Source organism: Pangasianodon hypophthalmus, chromosome 9 (assembly GCF_027358585.1).
Source record: "Pangasianodon hypophthalmus isolate fPanHyp1 chromosome 9, fPanHyp1.pri, whole genome shotgun sequence".
NCBI lineage: Eukaryota > Metazoa > Chordata > Actinopteri > Siluriformes > Pangasiidae > Pangasianodon > Pangasianodon hypophthalmus.
In genome coordinates this window covers 21,171,215-21,194,532 of record NC_069718.1, presented here as the reverse complement: position 1 = coordinate 21,194,532, position 23,318 = coordinate 21,171,215, and the positions used below count along the sequence as shown (strand labels likewise).

Below are 23,318 nucleotides of genomic sequence, written 5' to 3'. Positions count from 1 at the left end.
TTAATGAGGCTTTGAAATTGAATATGCATCGGTCAGAGTATAGACTACTCCAAATAAACCACCAACCCACGATTCTTTTCAAAGCAAACCCTAAACAACTGATGATGTCATTACAGGAAAACAATGCAAGCACTGATATAGAGCTTCACCTGAATGTATCCTACCCAGGTAGCAAACTGATGCTGGGCCAAGGTCAGTCATTCCATGGGGTGCCAACATCGGGTCACCGGGGCCGACAGACTTTCAGCCACCTTTACATCCACCTTGCCAACACTGGCCCAACTTCAGCCATTCTGTTGACTATCTTCTCCACACATGCTTCAAAGCTCCGGTACCCAGCAGAGCATCACTACTTACCACAGTACCTTTTTTTTTTCATTTGTTTGTAAGAGTAGCTCTTTTAGTGTCTTAGCAGTGTTCATCTACAGTTACTGAAGTAATGTTTCTTTCAAAAACCTTGTTCTAGCAATCAAAACTGACAGCAAAATACAGAAGACATCCACACGAATGTTTCAGAAATATGTTTATTAAACTGCATTGTTTTGACCACTTCTGGCATGTATAAAAATGGTAAAGCAGCATATCACTTCATTATTGTTTGTTAATGAGTGCTGGTAACACTTTGGGGAAAGCAAACACAAAAACATAAGGCTAGTTAATTCTATACAGACAAAACACTGCATTTAAAACCGGTGACAGATTATTGAACCACAACTGTTCAAAGTAAAGAAATTATTCGATTATACGATATCTATAAGAAAGAACTGAAAAAAAAAATTGACATGCATTTCTTTCACCATTTATGGATATAACATATCAGAAGAAAGAATATCGTTACTGATGAAGGGCTGACATTACTTCCTTGTCTGATCTGTAGGTTTGTCAGGACTTTACAAAAGTCTAAGTAAGAACAGATAAAATACTAATCCAAATAAAGCAAGACAGTCAACCACCCCTCTGTGTTTCCTGTTGAGTCCATCCATTCAGCATTATAATCACATTCAGAGAGATTTCCATTTTTAGCGTGGCATGCTAAATATAGCAAAGCTTTGTCTGAAATGGACTTTGTATTGGATATGGTGCAGTAGTCAAAACAAGATGCATTTTTTGAGTACATTAAGCACTACTCAGTATACTAGGGTGACCATAACACTCTTTGGTATAGATTATTTGTCTATTAAATATGTAGAAAAGTGATTTTGTTGCACCTCACTCAAAAGGGTCGTCTCCAAACTGTTTGATTAAACATCGTACCAGCCTATGAAACCACATATTACCAAATATAAGCAAGATACTGCATATACTGAATTTATCACACTCCATACTGACAGTACCAGTCAAACGCTTGGACACCCCTGACACCTCGATATTTATATCTAAAGGTGTATGGTTGAAATTTGTCTGTATTTCATTTAGTAGCTTTTAGAAATGAAGCAGCCAACAAGTGCTGAAATGTCAGCCAGACTTTTGGAAAAGCTTCTCAGCTTCTTCATGAGTGGCTCCTCATGAAGCTGCTGCACAGTGAACAGTGCAAAGCTGTCACCATGAGTAGGTGTGTTTAAACACTTGACTGGTACCATATTGCAATTTCAAAATCACACAGTCATTCATCAGTCATACAGTCGTAGGTCCTTAAACTTGAGGAAGACATAATCACGGTTATTTGGCATGTTTGTGTCCAACCCAATTAAAGAAGTAAACAACTCTTTGGATAATAGCATCTGTCACCACTGCTGGTCATCTACAATCTATAAAAAGTATGGTCATAAAGTAAAGTACTGCGTTCATCTAATAGGTAAACGCTAAAGCTAGACAAATGAGTTAAAGACAGTGAAATTGTATTCTCTGTGGCACTTACAATGTACAGAAATATAATTATATATATCTTTGGCAGTAACAGTATTTTTTGGCATCATTCTACAACTTTCCTGCAATCACTCATTCATTCTTTGGATCAGGTATCTTTTATATACTCATATATTGCAAAATGGCCCTGCACCATAAGGCCATTGGGTTTTAAAGCTTTCAAGGTCTGATACACACAAAACATATATACGTGCATCTAATTTTTGGTTATTTCTTACTTATCACCAAGAAATCAAGAGATAAGAAATAAAGTATTACCAAAGCATACTGAACATAAAAACCTGCCACAGAAAACATACATATACAAATTAATTACCAAACCGATCTCAACATCGCAAAGAATTCAGAAGAAAATGCAACAAAATATTAAAGCTTTCATATCTTAAATAAAGTACCACAAAACAAAAATGGACCACCTTTATGATCCATTAATAAAAACAGAAGTCCAACACTTCACAAACATGGCAAATTATTTTCCCTAATAGTTCACACAACAAAATTGCTGTTTAGACGAGGTAGTACTGAAAAAAGTAAGCAATATAAAATACTGATAAGAAAAATCATGCTGGAGTGAGGTACTGCAGATCTTCTGGCAGTCTGTCCGTAAGGACGTTGCTGCAATTTGGCCCGTAAGCAGCTCCAGTTAAAACTACATAAAGCCTGAGTTACCTTAACGTGTTTCATAGAATAAAAAAATGTAAATAAATAACGCAGAACACTGCAACTCGGTAAGTAGAAGAGTTAAAACTCAAAGTGAGGTAGGTAGGCAGCAAAGAGGATTTAAGAACAATGAAAACATTCTATAGCCTAAAGACATTCATTATTTGGTGAGGTATGTTTTCTTCTGAACAAACAGAAGAAGACAAAGATAGTAGGAAGTACATTTGTTAGGTATAATTAGATCCCACAGAAGGCTCCAATGCTCTCTGAAGTCATCTGAAAGCTTCTTAAACAGATCGGAGAAAGTTTTCAAGGGATCAGTAAGGTCTGCGGCTGAGCTTGTGCCTTTGAGCCGACAGTGCAGCACAAGTTAGTGAGCTCGTTTGGTAAAACTATTTGAATATATTTTTGTCATATGATTGAGAAAGACTCTGGTCTTTGGCACATAAAGATCTCTCGTCTGTTTCCTGATGAGCAGCATAACCTGAGATGGAGAATGTGCAAACCTGTTCATCTGCATCACTGGCTGTGTACTGTGCTTGAGAAAGGCAGCTGGGATTCAGTGAGGTAAGTAAAAGCGAAGAAGATTCACGACGAAACGTGTGGACAGATTTTTACTACAATGTTGGACATGTCTCCCACATTTTCTGAGCTGTTCCTTTTCTCTTCACAGCTGTTCGGTTCGGCCTCATCCTGAGAGAAGTTTCCAGAATCTCCTGTTTCTCCGCTGCCCTCACTGGACTGAGAGCTCTCAGACTCCCCGAGTGGTTGATAGAAGACCTGTAAGGAGGAGTGCTGGAGAGATGTGCTGGCCTGCTCCTGCTCGTACTGCAACACCATCTTCCCCACCTCATAAAAACACCCTCGCTCCACTGCCTGCAATACAGTGAGAGTTTGATTGAATTTCAGATGAATAGTTTGAGTACTACTTTTCAGAATATATACACTGCACTGTTTTTCAGTATTCAGATGAAGCCAAAGTCAACTGAGAAAGAGAAAAAAAAAAAAACACCCTGGCATTGGACTACTGATTGGAAGATCATGAGTTCAAATCCCAGCACTACCAGGGTGCCATTACTGGGTCCTTGAGCTCAGCCCTTAACCCTCAATTGCTCAGTTGGGGGAAAAAAAGTGAAATGTAATCTTTTACTTCTGTAAGTTGCACTGGATAAGGGCATCTAACGAATACCATAACTGTAAAATAACATTATTTACTGCATTAGCTAACATTAACAAACCATAAACTTCAGCATTAATAAACTGTAAGAAATGTTAACAAAGTGACAAAGAAAGTAAATACAATCTTAATAAATCAAAATTAATGTTTATTCCAGTCAGGAATAATGTTTATTCCATCCTCGACTACAAAGCCGCCCACATAAATTAGTAAAGATTAAATTACAGCATGCTCTTCAGAATCAGTTCTGAATTTTAACAACCTTAAACATGTTAATTAAGGTGTTATGCATGTTGGTTTATTGTTGGTTTTAAAGTTTAAATTTTTGAACATTGGTTAATGCAGGAGTTGATTATGTTGCTTATTTGGTTTATCATTTAAAAGTCTATTACTACAATTGTTAGTTACTTTGTGAATGTTATTCATGGTGTATTAATGCTGAAGCTCATCTTTTGTCCATGTTCACTAATGTGTTAAATAATGTCAGTCAAGAGAACCTTAAAATGTTACACCCTTATACACAACAACAAAGAATAAAATGTTAAGACAAACTAGGACTAAAAATTGAGAGTCTAATATTATGCAACAAGAAAAAGCACACCCAGTGTTCTACCTGGATATTTTTTGGCGTGTGTTTTTCTGCACGTCTGAAAATGTTCCACTTCCTGTTCTGGCTGTCCTGACTGCTACTGATGATGGGTCCGTCACGGTTTATCATCAAAGCTGATCCACCCTGAAAATATACATTTATATAAACATCCATTAAAACTACATTTAGGGCCACTTTCACTAATCCAAGCATTGTTAGCTTAAAAGAAACCTTGTAATAAGTTAAAACAGAATAATTCTTCGTGATCTCACCTTGGTGTCAATATAGTGATTTCCCATCATCGGTACCAAAATCTCAGCGTTCTCTATCTGCAGGTGATTAGCCTGTGGCACACCGTTATGAATAATCTCAGCACTCATTTGTCCATTCATCTTTGAGGATGAAGAATTTCTTCTGAGAGAAAAAAGAAAGTACACACAATGGGTCTGTGTACCATTGTAGAAAATGTGTGTATACAATACACTACCAGTAAAAAGTTTGGGCTGCTCATAGAAGGATTTTCTTCATTTTTACTATTTTCAGCTACATGCAGTTACTGCATGCAGAGACCAAGTAAGGTGTTAAACAAAACAAATTTTAAATATATATTTTAGATTCTTAACAGTATTCCTGGTGAAGCTTTGTACACTCTTTTCAACCACATAGGAGGCTTTTCTTAAATTGGTTCTTAAAAAGGTTGAGCTGTTTCTCCTAAGTTCTAAAGGAAAACTATTTATTGAAGCAAGTTAATTTTAACTCAAAACCACTTGTTTTAATTAAAATATTTTTTAAAAAGGCTGTATTTTGTAGCTCCTAGAAAACAAATATGCAGGTGTATTAACTTCATTAGATGTACATCTTTCTCAGCAACAAATTTCAACCATAAAGTACAATATCTCAATAAATCTTATTTTTTATTATTGTTTTGTATTATTATTATTGTTATTATTATTATTTCATCAATTTTATTTTATTTTTCATTAAGACTGTGAAAAATATATATTCAGTCTAATTCAAATGTTTGAATTAGATGTCTGGTAGTGTACATAAAATACACACACCTTGTTTTGCTTTTAGTGATGAGGATGAAGACACAGGTAATGATGCAGGCCAATGCTATACACACACCAATCATAATGCCAGTCATAGATTTCTCATCAAAATGATAGAGACCACCTGGAAAATAAAATGCCCAGAGAAATGTAATTACATCAGATCTTATTCCAGATTGCATTTGTCAACAGTGAGAAGCAATACATCAGCATAAGTATGTAATAGCCATCCACATACTAGTTATCTAGTTATAAAACCCTGCAGTATATATATATATATATATATATATATATATATATATATATATATATATATATATATATATATATATATATATATAAATTTTTTTTTTTTACAAAATAAGATGGATTCTAACACACAGAGAGATAGACAGAGACAAGTCTATTAGTACCTATTGTCTTAGTCTGGCTGTAGGTATGGCGAGGGTTTTTGCCCGGGTGAGTTTTCCCCCTCAGCACAGGAAGTTCCACAGTGATGGAGAAAGGGCCATCACCTGCTTGATTTGAGGCTGAGATCTTCACCAGGTACACATTACCAGGCTCCAGCTTCTCTAACAGAGCCATAGTATTGCTTCCTGGAAAGTACAACATGATTTATCAGACTAGCACAGACAGAATGTTTTCCTTAAAAACTAGGGAAAACATAGTATAGATATATGTCTGTATTCTTTAAGAGAGTGCTCCTAATCTCAGCTCGTTACCTGTATAAAAGACACCTGGGAGCCAGAAATCTTGCTGATTGATAGGGGATCAAATACTTATTTCACTCATTAAAATGCAAATCAATTTATAACTTTTTTGAAATGCATTTTTCTGGATTTTTTTGTTGTTATTCTGTCTCTCACTGTTCAAATAAACCTACCATTAAAATTATAGACTGATCATTTCTTTGTCAGTGGGCAAACGTACAAAATCAGCAGGGGATCAAATAATTTTTTCCCTCACTGTATATACTATAAGCTTATATGCCAAATACTATGTCATAGTATGTTATGTTTCATTCATGTTACATTCATAGCAATTTATTATATTGTTATTCTTTTGCACTACTGTTATATCTGACACTTTCATACTAGAACTGTGTACTGGTTGGCACTGCACTGTCTCTTACTGTGCCTATTGTCCTGTTTTGGTAGTTATTGTGCTGTCTTAGTTATTGTACTGTTTTAATAGCGGTCTTGTGCTGTTTGCACACATTTGCACGTCACTTTATGTAGAAATGTGTAGTCTCTTGTAGTTCTGTGTTGTTTATGTAGCACCATGGTCCTGGAGGAACATTGTTTCATTTCAGTATGTACTAACTAGCTATATATGGTTGAAATGACAATAACGCCACTTGATTTGAATTAATTGATAACAGTTTATCTAGCATGGCCTTAATTTTGTCTTGTGCATACCTTCTCTCTGGAGGACCTGCCAGTCTCCTGCTAACCATGCTCTTTGAGGGGCATAGAGAATCGTGTAGTGGCTCACAGTCAGGTTGGGCTGTTCTGGCTCCCTCCAGGACACCAATGCTGTGTCTTCCTCTATCAGCGTTACTCTCACCCCCACAGGAGGAGACGATGGAGCTGAAATACACCAGAGCCAGAGTAGAAGATTAATACATCAAAGGAGAGGAGTTTACAATAAAGTTTTTATTTGAATAGTAATATCATATTAACATATAATGAATTTTAGTTATGCTCTTTAAAAATATTTAAAATTATGCTGAGAGTGTTAAAAATGATATGATTCTTTGTGTATGATATTTAAACCACATTAGTAAAAGCAGTTAACTGACTGATTAAATGTGTTTAAGTCCATTTAATCACCTTCCAGAAGAGTTCTCAGATATATGGGAGAGCTCCAGGGGCTGGACATTTGATCCATGTGTAAACGTACAGCAAACTCATACCGCGTATTAGACTTTAGTCCCTCCACCATTACTGTCTGTTCATTCCTAAACAAAGAAACACAGGAAACATTATTAATAGAGTTTAACATTTGGATAATGGTATTGCGTTGCTTATCTACCACAAATAAGGACATAAGGAGAGGTATAATATAACAAGCAAGTACATGAATTGTTTATTTGCTACGCTGTATTTCAACTGTATTTCTTATGTAAAAAAACATAGCTATTAGACTCACGTTTGGAGATAGCGTACAGCTGAAGCGTTGTACGGAGCCACAGGGCCATAGCGAACAGAATAGCTGACTGATTTTCCAGAACTGAAGGCAGGTCGGCCCCAGCTCAGGCTGACAGATGAGGAGCTGTTGGTCTGTCCATGGACGTGGTCCGGAGCAGGTAGAGTGGCCAACCTCCTGTTTGGAGCAGCTGAGAAAGAAGAATGTCAAAAGATGAATGAGTGCCATTTTAATAGCGAGCAGAAAGTAAGCAGTTTGATAAACAGCTCAAAATCATTGTTCAAAGTCATTTGTGCACTTTAGGTATAAATTTATGTAGTCCCTTGTAGTTCTGTGTTGTTCTGTGTTAGTCTTATGTAGCACCTTGGTCCTGGAGAAACGTTTCGTTTCACTATGTATTAACTGGCTGTATATGGGTGAAATGACAATAAACTCCACTTGACTTGATTTAAAAACATTCACTATTTCAGAAAGACCAATCATAAGACAAAAACAACCTTTACTAGAAACTAAACATTTATATTAAATTCTAAACATGTTCTTATCCGAGATGATGTATTTTCCATGTACACTTACAAGGACAGCCAGTGGTGCTGACAATCTGATGTGCTTGATAGCCATCACCATGAGCACTGAAGGCCAGAAGCTTCACATGATATTTTCTCCTTGGATCTGTCAGAAACACAAGTATCATGAGAAACATCAGTAACCGTTATGTCCTGGCCAGGGTCATCATGAATTTCAAGAACACTGGGAGTGAGGTGGGAATCACCCTCGGCAATCCATCTCAGTCCATGCACACTCATTCACACCTAGGGGCAATTTGGCATAACCCATCTACCTACATGCATGTTTTTGGGTGCTGAGAGGAAACTGGAGGTGGGAGGAAACAATGAGGAGAACATGCGAAACACCATACAGACAGTAACCTGTGCTCTGGATCAAACCAGGGACCCTGGAGCTGTGAAGCAGCAACACTACTCAGTCATCATGAGAGCGTGTCCTTTATCATTTCCCTGACTGAACGTGTCAGGAAAAAAAAGCTTTTAGTCCAAAAAAATAAATGGCGGATATTGACAGAACACAATGTTGACAGACATTGTGTTGGTTCTGCAGTGGCCAACTCTACTCTTTTGTTCATGTCCACTCTCACACAACAGGTCATTAGTCAATGTGACAATAATTAGCATTCAGCAGTGCTCTGGTCAATGCTAGCACCTTAGAAAAGTCCGACAATGCAAAACACAGCCACAAGCAGATAGAACTAGTCTGCAGCATTAGCAACTGCTCGTATCATATCATGCTTTTCTCCTTTACTGGACCAAATATGCTTGCGACCAGTGATCATTTTATGAAATGACAATAGGAGGGACTGTTATTGTTATTTATACTTCAAAGACAAGTTCAAATAATCTTATATCAAAAATCGAGAAAGCAATCCAGATTTGACCAATTGTTTTAAAAGTAGCCTAATGGATCACAAGTAGTATTATTATTTTATTTATTTATTTATTTTAACAAATTTGCATCTAACCACAACCATATATAGTTTTACCTCCAAGTGACCTATATGATATTGTTTAAATAGTCCTCATGTATTTTACTTATAATATCAATGTATTAATGTATCTGAGCTAAAAAAAAAAAAACTGCCATTTTTGCTGCAGATCTTAGGGAGGAGTCTTCCTCAGTGTGTGTAGTATGGGGGTCTGAGAGACTTTCGGGGGCAGACGTCAGAGGTCATAGGTCACTTTCGCAAGCACATTTCAGCTGCTGGGATGGCCCGTCTCCTGGGATACAGGGCTTAGGACCTTAGGTCTAGAGGTCAGCCTGAGATGAAACTTCATGTTCATGGACATAAACACTGAGTTAGGATAACTGCTTTGCTCTAAAGAACAGTGTGCTTTTAGCAAGATACAATTATGAAAGTACCTGAAGGAATGGCAAACTACAACTTCTATTAGACTACATATCTCTTTCAAAGGAAAGTTCTAAATTTTAAAACAAAATATTGCCCAAAAAAGTAAAATATATTCTAGAAACATTTTTTTTGCAATAAGAATCTATTCTGTAAGATTACTGTTCCTTTATTTCTCCTGATAGTTGAGGCAAAGTGGTCAGGACTTCCCTGCTCCTGTCACTGTGCTTTGTCTGTCCATCTCTGACCCATTCCCCATGCCTTTGTGTGAGGCTTAGTGTCCAGCTGGAAAAGAAGGAAGGTCTCACGGGCTTCTGCTACACCCAGCAACCTTACACAATAGACAGCTATGACAGGGCAAGGGACAAGGATGGGAAAATGAGGGAAGACACATCTGGGCTGTAACCTTTGACACTAAGAGGGGGTAGGTGACTCGCACAAAGCCAGAAGCAGGCTGATCAGAGGGAGCGTGCATAAAGCAGAACAGACCCAATGGCAAGTATTGATCAGGAGGAAAACAATGAATGCTCATTTGTAAAAAGTGTCTAACAATAATAACCAAAAAATATTTAAAGCACTATAATTATAGTCAAAAGACTGCATATATTTTATTAGAATTGTCTCATCAACCCCAAAGTGTATAGTTAGAGAAATATAATTTATAACGTACAACATGGTAATAATACCGGTACTGATTTGCTTTTAGTGATGAGGATGAAGACCGGTATTGAATCGCATCTAAATATAGTAAACTAGTTCTATAGTGTAATTGGGGAAGAGGATATAGTGGACATCACTTACATCTCTGTATAACTTGTATAACTGTATAACTCACCAAGTGCTGCAATAGTATGCTGGTAGTCCTGAGGACGGAGTTGGATAGTTGAGCTCTCTGATTGGCCATCAGGATGCCAGGAGAGTTTGTAACCCTGAACGACAGCATCACTGGGTGCAGGATGCCAGCGCACAGTAACTGAAGTGCAGTTAAAGGGCTCCAACTCCAGATTAGGGGCAGAGGGTACTGCACATACAAACAGGGAGAGAGAGGTCAACATAGTAAGTGGCCAATTACTTCTTCCCATAAGCAAGTTAAACAACAATTAAGAAGCATAATTTAGACGCATGTCATGACTTTATATCCACTACAATATGATTAGAAGCTAATGTGCTACGTAGCTGAAAAATACACACCTTTTATTAAACATGGTAATGTGTATTATAGACCTAAATACTGCTAAATGAAGAAGAGAACCAAATAAGTTGACATAGCACTACAATTTGCAAATCATGTATAACATCTCTGAATTACAGCTGGCTCAGTTGCACTTATATACAAAATCTACCAGCCTATACTTCATGGCTGCTCCTAACGCTTCTAATTAAACTTCTCACCCATTCGAGCATTGATTCACTTTTAATTTAAACATAATGAGATCTTTAGTATATGATCAATGTTTCAACAAAGCAAGTGCAGTAAAGCAACAGACAAAATAAAGCAGCAATTTTAAAATGGCACTGTTACACACTCTAATCATACAGTAATCTTGCTATGTTTCATTTGATTTAATCCCATAATCAGCATTCTGTAAAGCAAAGATTGTCCAATTGAAAACCCACCGCCGTGCACTCTTTTGATTTTTTTCATCTCTTAACATTCTAAATCAATGGAATAAAGGGCTTTATTCTTAGCTGACCATCTGTATCAAATGCTTTCTGAGCAGGCAAATCTCAAAACTTTGAATCCACAGGACTAGTAGAGTAGAGAACTGTTTCTGTATATCGGTTAAAGAAAATGTTATCAGTTAGACCTTTTTGCTTCATTAAACATTAACAAGTCACAATGCAACACCACTCCACCTGTATTTAAAGTCACTTAACATAACTAGACCACATATCAACTAGTTCAACTACCACTAAAGCCAACCATCAGGAGCACTGCACCAAACTTCTGTCTGGTCGAATATGCAGATAAATAAATGCAGTCAGGCCCCCTCTTTTTGCCGCTCATCACCCCTGCCTCTGAAATGGCCCTATTCTTCTCCAAGACCATACACAACCAGGGGCATTTTTCTTTATGACCCGTGACTGAGTTGGCCCTTGGCTCCTCACTGACAGACCAGATCAGAGGTCACTGAGCAACAAACCCAATGCTTTACCAACGTCGATTCGCAAACAGCTATTAGGCTACAAGCTACTTCAGCATCATAATAAAACAAAGTAAAATTTTGGACAGCGTTTTGTAGAAAACATTTTAATCAAAAAAAGTCAACATTTTTACTAATGTATCATGAATCACTAATAAATTAGGCACCCTAATTTCTTTTAGAATTTTTTTTTTCCAGAAATTAAAAGTTTGTCTTCTGCACCAGTTTGTCAGTAAGAAGGGCCAAATTTCCAAATAATCATTTTCCAAAATAAGTAAATGTTAGATATTTTTTGTTAAAGAACGCAAGATAAAAACAACATTGAGCCTGTCTGGCAGAACAACTGTGGCAAGTTCTTCACGATTTTTGGGAAAACCTACTAGCCAATTTCTTTAAAAACTGTACAACAGTGAACCTACAATAACTGATGAAGTTCTTTATGGAGTTCTTTCACACCAAATATTTATATTTATTTATTATATTCTTTTTTTTTGACTGTTGACTGGATTCATGGTAAAGATTTAGAAAATTTCATTATCATTATTTTTGAAAGCATCTTTATTTTACAGATTTTTCTTCCAGGTGTTTTAAACCTTAGTACAGTACTGTATGTCAGCATTTGTGGTCATATCAGGGAGGATAGTTCTGTGTTTGAATTTGCGCTCTTGTCAGGGGTTTTTGCTTTGCTATAAAAATGAAACAAAATTTCAAGCTGCTTTTGGAAAACACTTTTAGTACATGTAAACAGGTTTATATCTAATTCATCCTTGTTGTTAACAAGCTTTATCAAGTGTGTATGCCCTCACCTGTGGCTTTGGAGGTTCTGGGTGTGCGGTGAGAGCTCCAGGCTGATGGCTGGCTCCAGCCCACGCGGGTGGACACCTCAATACGCAGCAGGTAGATGGTGTCAGGCTGCAGGTCCTGAAGCAGGTAGTGGGTGGAGTTCCCACCACTTCCAGGCAGATCTACCGAGCTCACCTGTTCATCAGCGGCAGTGCGGAAAGACAGGCGGTAGGCAGAGACACGTCCGCGACTTACCCTGGCAGGAAGAGGCTGCCAGGACACCAGAATGTCAGTAGGGCTGCGGCTGGTAAGGCTTAGCTCAGGGGTACGGACAGGCACTGGCACAAAAAGGGAAATGTACAGTATGTATATGAGTATGAGGTGATTTACAAATAACAAATATAAACAGAGTTCATAAGAAGAATAAAATCCCTTAATGAAACCAAAGCACACAAAATAGGTTAATGTGTTTGCTAAACCAAAATGCACCGAATATACAGTGAAACGACAATGTAATTCTTTACTCCAGGGCTATGGATCCCAAGCAATACACAGTGAAATCAGCTGACTAAAATCATTAGTCTACCAGGAATATCTTCATGAGTTACACTGAATGTGTGAGAGAAGGAAAACATAAAAGTGTTGGGGTCAGTGTTGGGGTCCCACTAAGGAAACACTTGGGAACACTGCAACATACGTTTCTGTCCTGTAATAAAGACTTTAAAACACCATAACTTTACAGTGACTGCCCACTTCGCCACACTCACCATCCTCCAGTGTGTGTTGTGTGACTTGCTCAGACATACGGCTGGCTCCCATGGGCATGTAGGCCACTATGTAAAACGTGTAGTTACATGCCGGCTCCAGATCATCCACAATGTGGCTAGTTGTATCATTTCCAATCACTGCTTGGTACTCTTCATTGTTCAGACCTGTGGATACAAGCAATCAAATCTTTCAATCAATAATTCATAAAAAAAAAGTAACTAAATGGTAACTTATGTTTTCATCTGAATTTTTAAAAAGGTAATAGGAGTTAAGTAAAGTTATTATGTAGAAATACTTGAGGCTGCAAGGAAACCTTTTGGTCAATCTATCACGAGTTACAGTGACAGGTTAGTTACTGCCACCGATTTAAACTGTGCAACCAATCTATACAGATCTTACAGTTATTATTACATATAATATAAATCTAACATATAGATTTAAATGAAATCTAAGTGAGAGTCTATGAGAGCTATACTGTCTTTGCCAATACTCAACAGAGGAACAGTCTACTTAAAATACAACTAATTCCTGCCTCCAGGACTTCTCCATAAGCAAACTTGATAAAGCACCATTTTGAAAAGAGACACAAATTGTGTCTAATGCCCAAAATAACAGACAAGAAATGATAATTCTCTTTCAAGTATAAATGAACTCCGCTACATCAAATGTGACAGCATGGGAATAAGTTCAACTTAAATTCCATAATTCTTAATTAGCTAATGCGATGACGATTTTTGAATATACATTCTTATTGAGACATACAACCAGAACGCTAGAGGAAAAGAAGACACAAATGTGGACTGTGCCTTTAAGAGTAACTGGAGCTCAGTCCCTCTGAGTGGACAATAGCTGGCCTGCCCCTTTCTCCTGCCCTGACCTGACTGTTGTATGGTAACAACAGATGGCCAACAGTGCACATCACTAAGTTTCACATCACTAGGATTTGCAAATCTTATTACTCTTCCATTTTGGTCCACTCAAAAAAAAAAAAAAAAACAGATTTTGTATCCCTTAGTCATTCTGGTCAACATCACTTTTTCGGGCTGCAGAATCACAAAAAAGTATACATCTTAACTATTATTGTGCCAGAACACAGCCAAAGTTTAACATTTTTAGTGAAACCTCTAGTGATTATCTATGAATACACGTCTCTGGAAAACAGTAGGCAGTAGGTGCCAATAGTGATGTTGCATGCAATGTTATAGTAAAACTGAGATCCAGATAGGCTTCTAATGATATTTCTTACCATGATCGCAAATTACATTTAAAAATCCTTTTAGTCATCAAATAAAAGGTGACCCACAACTCACTTAAAAGCCAGCCAGCTGTACTATAAAGTGCCATTACACAAACGGTTTACACATAAATGCTTATAGCAGCTGGTTTTAGTTTCTGTAGGACCTAACAATTACGAATCAACTCAGTCTTAGACAAGCTTATTTACTCAGTTGGTACACCTCACTCTCACAAACCAACCCCCCCCCCCCCCCCCAAAAAACAAACAAACAAACAAACAACTAAGTAATGAGCTTTTTTTAGGCATACCCATACTCAACTTTGTTCAAGATTATATGCTGCACAAACACAAGAAACCTGCATTGATGATATATATGCAGTAAAACTGATTATTCCAAGCAAAGTCTTGCCATGAAGGTAGCTAGGACTTACCAGGATCCAGTACCTAATAAAAATAAAGCAATAATACTTCTAATACCGTTGAATAAGCAATAATAATAAAAAATACTGCTGTTAAAAATATTGTTTTATGAGTTACCTTCCTTTAAAAAAAAACAATCATTTCCACAATGACCAAATGGTAACTAGTAATCATAGAATACTCTCGTTATCAGTCACATCATGGCTATGGAGAGAAAAGACAACTGCTTCGTTGTCATTTCTTAAAGAAGTAAGCAAACGCGATGGGACAGAACAAGATGCTAAAAAGCGAGGGAGGTGGCATTTCTGTTTCTGACACTTGTTGGTCCATTGCTCACAAATTCATTCCTGTGCCGTAAAGGAAAAGGACACCGAACTGTCACAGACAGCAGAGCAAATCATACTGGGAGGGGACTATAAGTTACAGGACTATGTTGTTATATTCGTATTATGTTGTTTAAAGGGTATAATGTATATTTGTAAGACCCAGTGTTATGAGCAAAATGCACACCTCCAGTTCTCTCTCAGCATCACTGAAATGTTACGGTTCCAGTCCCTAATTGCACAATGTTCATTATAGCTACATTATTAGCACTAAGTCTACATGATGGCATTCAACACTATGGTATTACGTGAAGCGCTTGGATCACTGTTGTGTCTGTGTTCCGAGACCTTTTACCTCCCTGTCCACTTGCTGGATCACCTCTCTCTTGTTGTTCTTGTACCTCATTTTTCATAATTTAAGCACAGAGTTAGCATCTTTCTTGTTTTTCAATAAATTTTCATGCAAATATGTGCAAAGCTCTGCCACAAGCTTCCTAAACAGATTGCGTGAGTTTGAGGGCCACATATTTCCCATATTCACTGGCAACAATAGATGGTTTTATGACAAATGATTGGCATATCGTTTTAAAATGATAAAAATGAATGCAAAACTAACAAAGTGAAAAACAAAATAAGAATGTAACTGTCATGTATTTTAACATGTTTCATGCCAAGTTGGTGCACTTAGCATATTCGGATTTAACGTCAATAAATAGCACTGTAGGTGTAAGACTGTGTTGAGACGATTACATCATTATATAGTATAAGCTTAGATCCTGACCATTACAGAGAACAAAATGGTTAGTTTTGGTAAAAACTCATTTTTACCATTTCTTATTAATCAGTAATAGCAGACCCTTGCTCTATCTTTTTGTCTTTCCCCTCCCTCTTCTTTTCTAAGTCTTACCTTCCGCCTTCATGTAGTGCACCGAGTAGGCAATGACTTTATCTGCGTTGTACTGAGGCCTCTCCCAGGCCAGTAAGATGGCAGAGCTGGAGATGGTCTCAGCATGAATGTTTCGGGGCGCGCTGGGCCGATCCTCCGACATGACCACAATCAGCCGTGCCATGGACAGAACGGAGCCCTGTGAGTTCTCAGCCTGGCACTGGTAGATGGCATCGTCCTCAGGAATGATCTGGGTTATCACCAATTTACTGAAAAAGATAAGGAAGAACATACAGTATATAGGTCATTATGTTTCTTCTTATACAAGTCAAGGATCACTGACCTCAGGAGAACTTCATGAGGAGGTATAAAATTGGGTTTTGTAACCCCAATTGCAAGATGCGCTATATGAATTATGATGGTCCTAGCCTCAAGTAGTTGTTGTTCAATATATATAATTATGCAAACATCTTGCAGCTTATAATATAAGCTCATGACACAAATATTCATTTTCTTCTTATTATTATTATTATTATTAGGTGTCAGTAAATGTTTTTATGGTGTCTGCTGTTTTAGATTTGGGCCAGAAATAATACCCATTAGGGCTGCACAATATATCAAAATTATTTAAATATTGCAAATGTACATATCGCAATATGCATATCACAAGGGCTTGCGATAACTGAATGATTTTAATACTTCAAAAGGTTATGGGCGACGCAGATAGCAGAGAATGCTTTCTTTTCCTCAAAGAACATGAAACATATGTTGGTTATGTCATTTTCAGTTTTTAAATATATAAATATTTATAAATCTAATTTAATTTGATTTTACACACTTATAGCATTATCGTACCGCATATCGTATTATTTACAAGTTATCGCATATCATATTTTTCTTCAATATCATGCGGCCCTAATACCCATAATACCCATGGTAGAGAAGACCATATGGCCAGGAAGACCATAATTTTCACCTGAATGCCGTTGGCCTACCTGTTGTACATCTTAATCCTGCCATTGGAGTGGATGGCTTCCCCATTCTTCAGCCACTTGATGTGGGGAGTTGGAATACCCTCTGCCTGACAGCTAAAGCGAGCCGTACCTGCTCTGGGCCGAGTCTGACTCTCTGGCTTCTCTACTATTGATGGAGGCACTGTGAAATGACATTCAGACTGATTCAGAGTGAGACAGACATAACCTTCTGGCCTACTGCACAAAAGGACTGAATACTGAACAACAGTAGTCACATTAGTGAAGACTATCTCCTCACCGAGCACAGTGAGGTTTGCAGCAGCCGTGGTGTAGTTACGTGTGCGTGGTGTTGTTGCTCTACACAGGTAAACTCCACTGTGACGGGCTTTTACATTGGAGATGACAAGGTTCCCATTTCCCAATACTTTGACCCCAAACACGTCTATGGGCTTAGAGTCAGCCCTGCTCCAAGACACCAAGGGGCGAGGGTTGCCCTCTGCTACACACTCAAGAACAACAGTCTGGTATAAGCTGGCACTGATGTTCTGGGGCCCTGCAATGATCTTGGGCTTCATCAGTGGTCTGGCTCCAGGCACTAAAAGAGAAGGTGATGGTTTTATTGGCAGGAGAATTAACAAACAGTGGTTTTTGTGTGTCAGTCTTTCATTGTCTGTCTCTCAGGCACTACAAAGTAAGGTTGCCTTGGCTGCAGTTGCCACACACACACACACACACACACACCTGGGTTGACAGTAAGCATGGCCTCCCTGCTTCTTAGCTGACTGGCAGTGTTGGTGGCGATACAGCGGTAAAACCCAGCATCCTCCAGTTTTACCTCATGGATCTGCAAAGCTCCATTTGGCAACACAGCAATTCTAGAAATACATCAAAATGACTTTTATTATGTAACTCTGTCGCCATTTAACCATACAATCACACTACACAATTGGCTGGCTGTTTATCAGCATAAAGTGTAATCCAATAACCCCTGGATGGAAGTGCTTCTATATTAAAGTGATGCTTCACACAAAACAATTGCAGAACTGAGTGGGAGGTTCTGTACCTCTCTGTTTCCAGAGGCAGAACTCTTTGGTTGACTTCCCATGTGATTATGGCTGGTGGGTTGGCATTGACACTGCAGACAAACCTAGCTACAGAACCCTCGTTAACTACCACAGGAGAGGGTTGGGTCACAAAGGATGAGATACCTAAAAAAAGAGACAGAAAGAAAGATACTGCAGTTTATGATCACTGCTCCAGCGCTTCATGATGCATTTGAAACACACACACACACACAACTGGCTTGTAATTTGCACAGACATTACGGCAATAGTGTTGTCATTTTTTGTTGTCACATGTTCCTGATATTAGTAAGCAGAGCATTATTTAAACATAATTGTCAAGTTTATCATGTGACATGATGTCGTTTATCATGTGATTAATCAAATGTCAATCCATTAGCTCATTATTCAGCAATGACAATTATTCACTAAAACTAATAAGAAAGGTATGTAGAGAGTAAGGACTGTAAGTCTGTGTGTAATGGTTTACAATTATACACAATATTTATATTTAAATCAGCTAAGAGTACGTACAAAAAGCATGTGCGAACAAATGTAATTCTCCCCAGTATGACATAAAACACTTTAAATGTAAAAAAAAAAATTTTTTTTAAATGAAATGAAAATGGTATTCAATATAGTGACCTCTCTGATCAATGGATCAATACACCAATGGCAGTGAACGATGGCCATTCATGGATCATTATTAATCAATAATTGTCCTATTGACTCAGAGTCAATTCATTCAGAATATTGACTGAAATTAATCGTCCTATCCATTGGGAGAGTCGATACTTACAAAATAGAGCCCTGGGTAGCAGGATCTCATTACACAAAGTAATATTTAAGCACCATTATGTGGATTGAGAGAAGGATTCAAATAATAACACTGTTTAATACAGTAAAGTATTAAAGACAATGGTCATTTGAATTCCAACTCGAATCTACAATAACAATAACCAATAAATGTTATTTTGAAGATCTGAAATATTGTCTCAATTGTACAAATCATCTTATTAACGTTTGATGCTTTAAGGATACTATTCAATCACTGGCAACACTAAACATCAATTTGCAGTGTTAGTTAAGTTTATCCAACTTTGTCATTGCTTTCTTTTTCTTCACCCCAACACCAACCCCTCAACCCACCCCCACTCCACCACCTCTCCACTTACTCTCTCTTCCCCTCTCCCTCTCCTACTCCAAGTAAAGCATGTTAAAGGAAATCAATAAATGTTCATCACTGGATGTAAAAATCCACCCTTGTAAATCACGTTGGAAGACAACAGGGAATTAAAACAGCCTTTGTTTACATGTGCTGCTTAATTATAACTAAGAAACAGTCAAATAGCTCAATACCCCACTCCATATGTGCTATCACACTCAGAAATCAGCTAGGGTTTGCTTTGGTTCTTAACTTGACCTGTGCCAGGTTCAGCGAGTCAAGGGCCTGTAGATCACCATCTCCTCATGTAACCACCTTCGTTAGATTTCTTGGATCTGTGAATTCTCTGGGGGGATCATTTTTGCTATTCTACAGGCATAAGAGCTCTTATCATTGTGATAAAAGAGATTTTATTCTTGCTCAGGATCAGCTAGTTTAGTTACACAGCTGTTGCTGTAAACAAAGAGAAAAATGCAGTAGTTTATTCTCATAAACTTCAAAAGATTAAAAATCTATCAGGGAATTAACACCTAACCCTGATGTTGACTTTAGAAGACCTAATTTAACACTCTCTTTGAACTTATTAGCTAAAATTGAAGTGAACTTTCTTACATTTAGAGGCAAAATAATTTAGATGCTACCAGAAATTTCAGCTACATTATTGTTTGATACTGATTTTAGGGATTTAACTCCTGAGATGAGAAATCTAAACAGGCACCCTTCAAAATCTGCAAAAGCAATAAACTGAAGAAATTACCGCTCCCCCCCAAAATCAAACAGAGGCTTTATGTAATAAAGGGATGTCCCCATTTTAATCACCCCTCTTCTTTAATCAGCAGGCTTCTGTGCATGTGTGTAAAAGCGTGTGTATAAGCGTGTGCATATGTGTATGTGTCTAGCTGGCCAGTCCTGTGAGGTCAGCTAGGTCATAAAGTGAGGATCAATGCCTAGGTCAAACAGCACAAAGGTTTCCTATCAAAGGTCAGGGGTCACTTGAGCCCGTCTGTCCACTCAATTTCAGCCAGGACTTTGAGACCCCCTAACTGCATTTACAATAATCAAATACCCTGCACTATGGTGATATTGCGCAAAACTGTGAACACGTTGAAACATTTATAGGATCCTTGCCTTGCAAATCAGAAAATATCATGAGTAGGCATACTTGGTAAATAATGGTTTAACATATGATAACATTACACTTCTACAGCTACACGGATTTTATTTTCAGTCACACAGTAAGACCATTATAGTAAATAGCACTATTTTTAGTAAGTAGACTATTTTTAAGTTTTAGCAGATAAATAAAGACATCTATAGGGAGTTAGTGGGCTAATAGTTGTGGCTGACTTGTGGCTAGGCCAGAAATGACATGACACCAGACATTTTTTTCCTAAAAATTCACTAAACCCAAAACACTTCCAGAAAAAGTATATTAAAACCAAAAGATTGAACATACATTTTCTTAACTGACTAAAATATTCCTTTAAAGCCTGGCAGGAGTAACAAAGTAAACTATCTGGCTGATACAAAAAAAAGCCAGACTCTGTGAGGAGCACCAAGGCATCAATCAGGTCAGATCCAGGCAGCAGGCCAGGGCATAGACTATCACCCTGAAGTGAGACAAAGCCAGTCCCACAACCTTCCTGACCTATACGCCTCTCCCATGGGCCCTCACACAGGCTGCGAATAAAGTCAACTAATAGCCTGCCCCATCCCCCAAAAACTGCCCCAACATGAGCTGGCCTTGGCTGCACAAAGTTTTTAACCCCTCAGGTGCTGGGGATAGTGTGATTAGTAGATAGTAGAATTTTCTTAATCTACTTTCATGAAATGTCACATAAATAAGAGATAACAAGTCATTTGATGACCTTATCTTGTATTTTGTATATGGGAGTCGTTACACACCATAGTCATATATCATAATTAAAAGTATATGTAACATGATGCTATATTTATGCTCACAAAATCATTTAATCTCCTCATATCTATTTTATTTGAAATACTATAATTCTGTTTATGTGTAATATTCTCAATTGTTCAGAGCTGCAGTCTATCTATTTGACAACGTCATCACTGGCCTAGCTGAATAGGCCCAGCTGTCCTCTGTCCACAGGTCTGTGGCCAAACAAATGGCCTTAGTGCAGTGTTCTTTTCTTTTTGGGGATGGGGATGGCCACAAGGACAAAGAAGGCCAGCGAGAATGGCCTTTTAGGGATTCCTACGAGTAGCCAACCAGAAAACAACAGCATGTGAGGCACTGGCCGGACGAAACCTAATACATGCAAGTGTGTGCAGCTACAGGGTATGAAAGTGTGTGTGTGTGTGTGTGTGTGTGTGTAAAGGAAAGACTTTAAAAACATGAATTCTCTTCCTCCTTCTTTCTCAAGTACCTGAAATCTTTATGATGCTCCTGATTGACTGTCCACCCAGGCTTAAGTGCCCTTTTAACTGATTACATAAAATGTTACAGCCCTTTAAACTGAAGAAACAAGGTACCCATAAAGCTAACTGAACAAACCTGACTGATGGGAAAAGGCTAAAATGCAAATATTTATCATTAGAGCTCCAAAAGGTGAATACAGAATACAATATCTAACATTCAAGATAAAAATTTTATATTCCGGATAAAGCAACTTGTAGTCTGTGAATAAAGCGACACATGCACACACACACACACACTCTTTTCCGTCAGAATACAGATGTTGACACAGGAGTGCACTAAAAAGCTTACGCCTGATAAAACAGACTTGACTGCCTTGACCATTACTTCTGTCCCATACTCACTTGAGATTGTAAGGTGAGCTCTTTGGCTTAGGATGGCTCCGTATTTGTTGCGAGCAAGGCACTGATAAAAGCCTTCGTCTGATTGTTCTACTCCTCTGTTTACAGATGACAAATACAGAGATCCATTAGGCAAGAAACGAATACGATCACTCTCTAGAACTCTGGCCCCGTTTTTCTGCCATCGGACGTCCAGGGGTGGTTCTCCTTGGGCCAAGCAGTCCATCACTACATGATCGTTCTGAGATACTCTCTTGTCACTGGGTTCGGTCACAAACGACAACTCACTGAAACAGAAAACAACTGCAAAAGACACAGAGGACAGGCCAGAAGGTGCAGAAAGAGTGAGAAAATGGTTAGACGTTTTGAAAGTCATCAAACACTTGATAAGATACTAAAGCCAGTACGTGTAAAGCATAATAATAATAAGCTGACTTTAGGTGAAAACAGGTGAAAACAGCTCAGAACTTATATAAGGATAAACTACTGAATACTGAGAAGTCAAATTATTTCAGATCCAAGTCATACTTTTTCTTAGGATTAGGACTGACTCATTTTGGGTGCTTGCAATATTATAAAATTATGCATCAGAAGCATACTTTTTTCAAACTGATACAGCATGATATAGGCTCGATTTTACACTTATACAACAACATAAATGGTTTCTACAGAAATACTACTGAATAAATAAGGCCAAATCTTATTTAGAGGTTAGTACTGTAACATTTTTATCACTGACTACCATCTCCACCAGGACAGATCAGTCTTTAGTCAGTTAGATCACAGTGTCCATCTTTTTTGTTTTGTTTATGGTAGATAATAGAAAAAAGATGATGATAGTCCACCAGCATCCCAACACCTGAGTTTCCAGGAAGCAGACAGGGATGCATACAGCATCAGTTTAAGCTGGCAAAGGTTTTCAATCTCTTTACAATGGCCTGTCTCTGAAGCACCTCAGTAAGATTTATGTGTATTGCTTGAAATTATGTAAATATGAACAGTACAGTTGTTTTAATTGCCTAGTCTAAGTCAGTATTTTGCCCCAGCACTTTAGGATACTGGTGCCACCCCTGTGAAGACTCAAGCTCAAGCTCAGACCTTCCTGACATCCATTAAACGCAGTAAACAGGACATTAATGTTCGTCTTACCTGGAAGCCACAAAACCCAACTCAAAACCAGCAACTGCTGACTTTTCTTCCGCCGAATGAGCGCCATTTATTGTAATTTCCGTGGCATTCTGCCCGTGTTGAGAGGAGAAGCGCTCTGAGGGCTGCGCGTCCACAAACTCGCCTCACTAATAAGAGACTTTCCACAGAGCGACTTTCTGCTCAGCGTGCTCGCGCCCTCCCTCCTCACGCATTTACG

The 23,318-nt window shown here is 38.1% G+C and overlaps 1 protein-coding gene across 2 annotated transcripts; it reads right to left on the bottom strand.

Annotated features, from left to right (window-relative positions):
- Positions 1-510: 510 nt before the first annotated feature.
- prtgb (protogenin homolog b (Gallus gallus)) lies at positions 511-23,318 on the bottom strand. 2 transcript variants are annotated; one of them, XM_053236952.1, is made up of 19 exons: positions 23,102-23,318; positions 21,956-22,255; positions 18,009-18,153; positions 17,687-17,820; positions 17,244-17,540; positions 16,967-17,126; positions 15,993-16,240; positions 13,105-13,269; positions 12,361-12,675; positions 10,246-10,431; positions 8,069-8,164; positions 7,496-7,682; positions 7,177-7,304; positions 6,763-6,933; positions 5,758-5,940; positions 5,354-5,468; positions 4,565-4,703; positions 4,317-4,436; positions 511-3,402 (listed from the first exon to the last, which is right to left on the bottom strand). In XM_053236952.1, exons 1-19 carry the CDS (start codon positions 23,166-23,168, stop codon positions 3,115-3,117), a joined length of 3,444 nt encoding a protein of 1,147 aa, XP_053092927.1. In that variant the 5' UTR covers positions 23,169-23,318; the 3' UTR covers positions 511-3,114. The 2 variants fall into 2 exon arrangements, with proteins under 2 accessions (XP_053092927.1, XP_053092926.1); XM_053236951.1 differs by having other exon boundaries at positions 4,565-4,706; positions 23,102-23,316.

Bases quoted from the DNA above. Each gene is read 5' to 3' on its own strand.
- prtgb (XM_053236951.1), bottom strand. From the start codon at position 23,168: ATGGCGCTCATTCGGCGGAAGAAAAGTCAGCAGTTGCTGGTTTTGAGT. The intron at 4,437-4,564 runs GTGAGATCACGA...GTATATTTTCAG, and splicing joins ATCACTATATTGACACCAAG to GGTGGATCAGCTTTGATGAT. The intron at 3,403-4,316 runs GTAGAACACTGG...ACTGTATTGCAG, and splicing joins ACACGCCAAAAAATATCCAG to GCAGTGGAGCGAGGGTGTTT.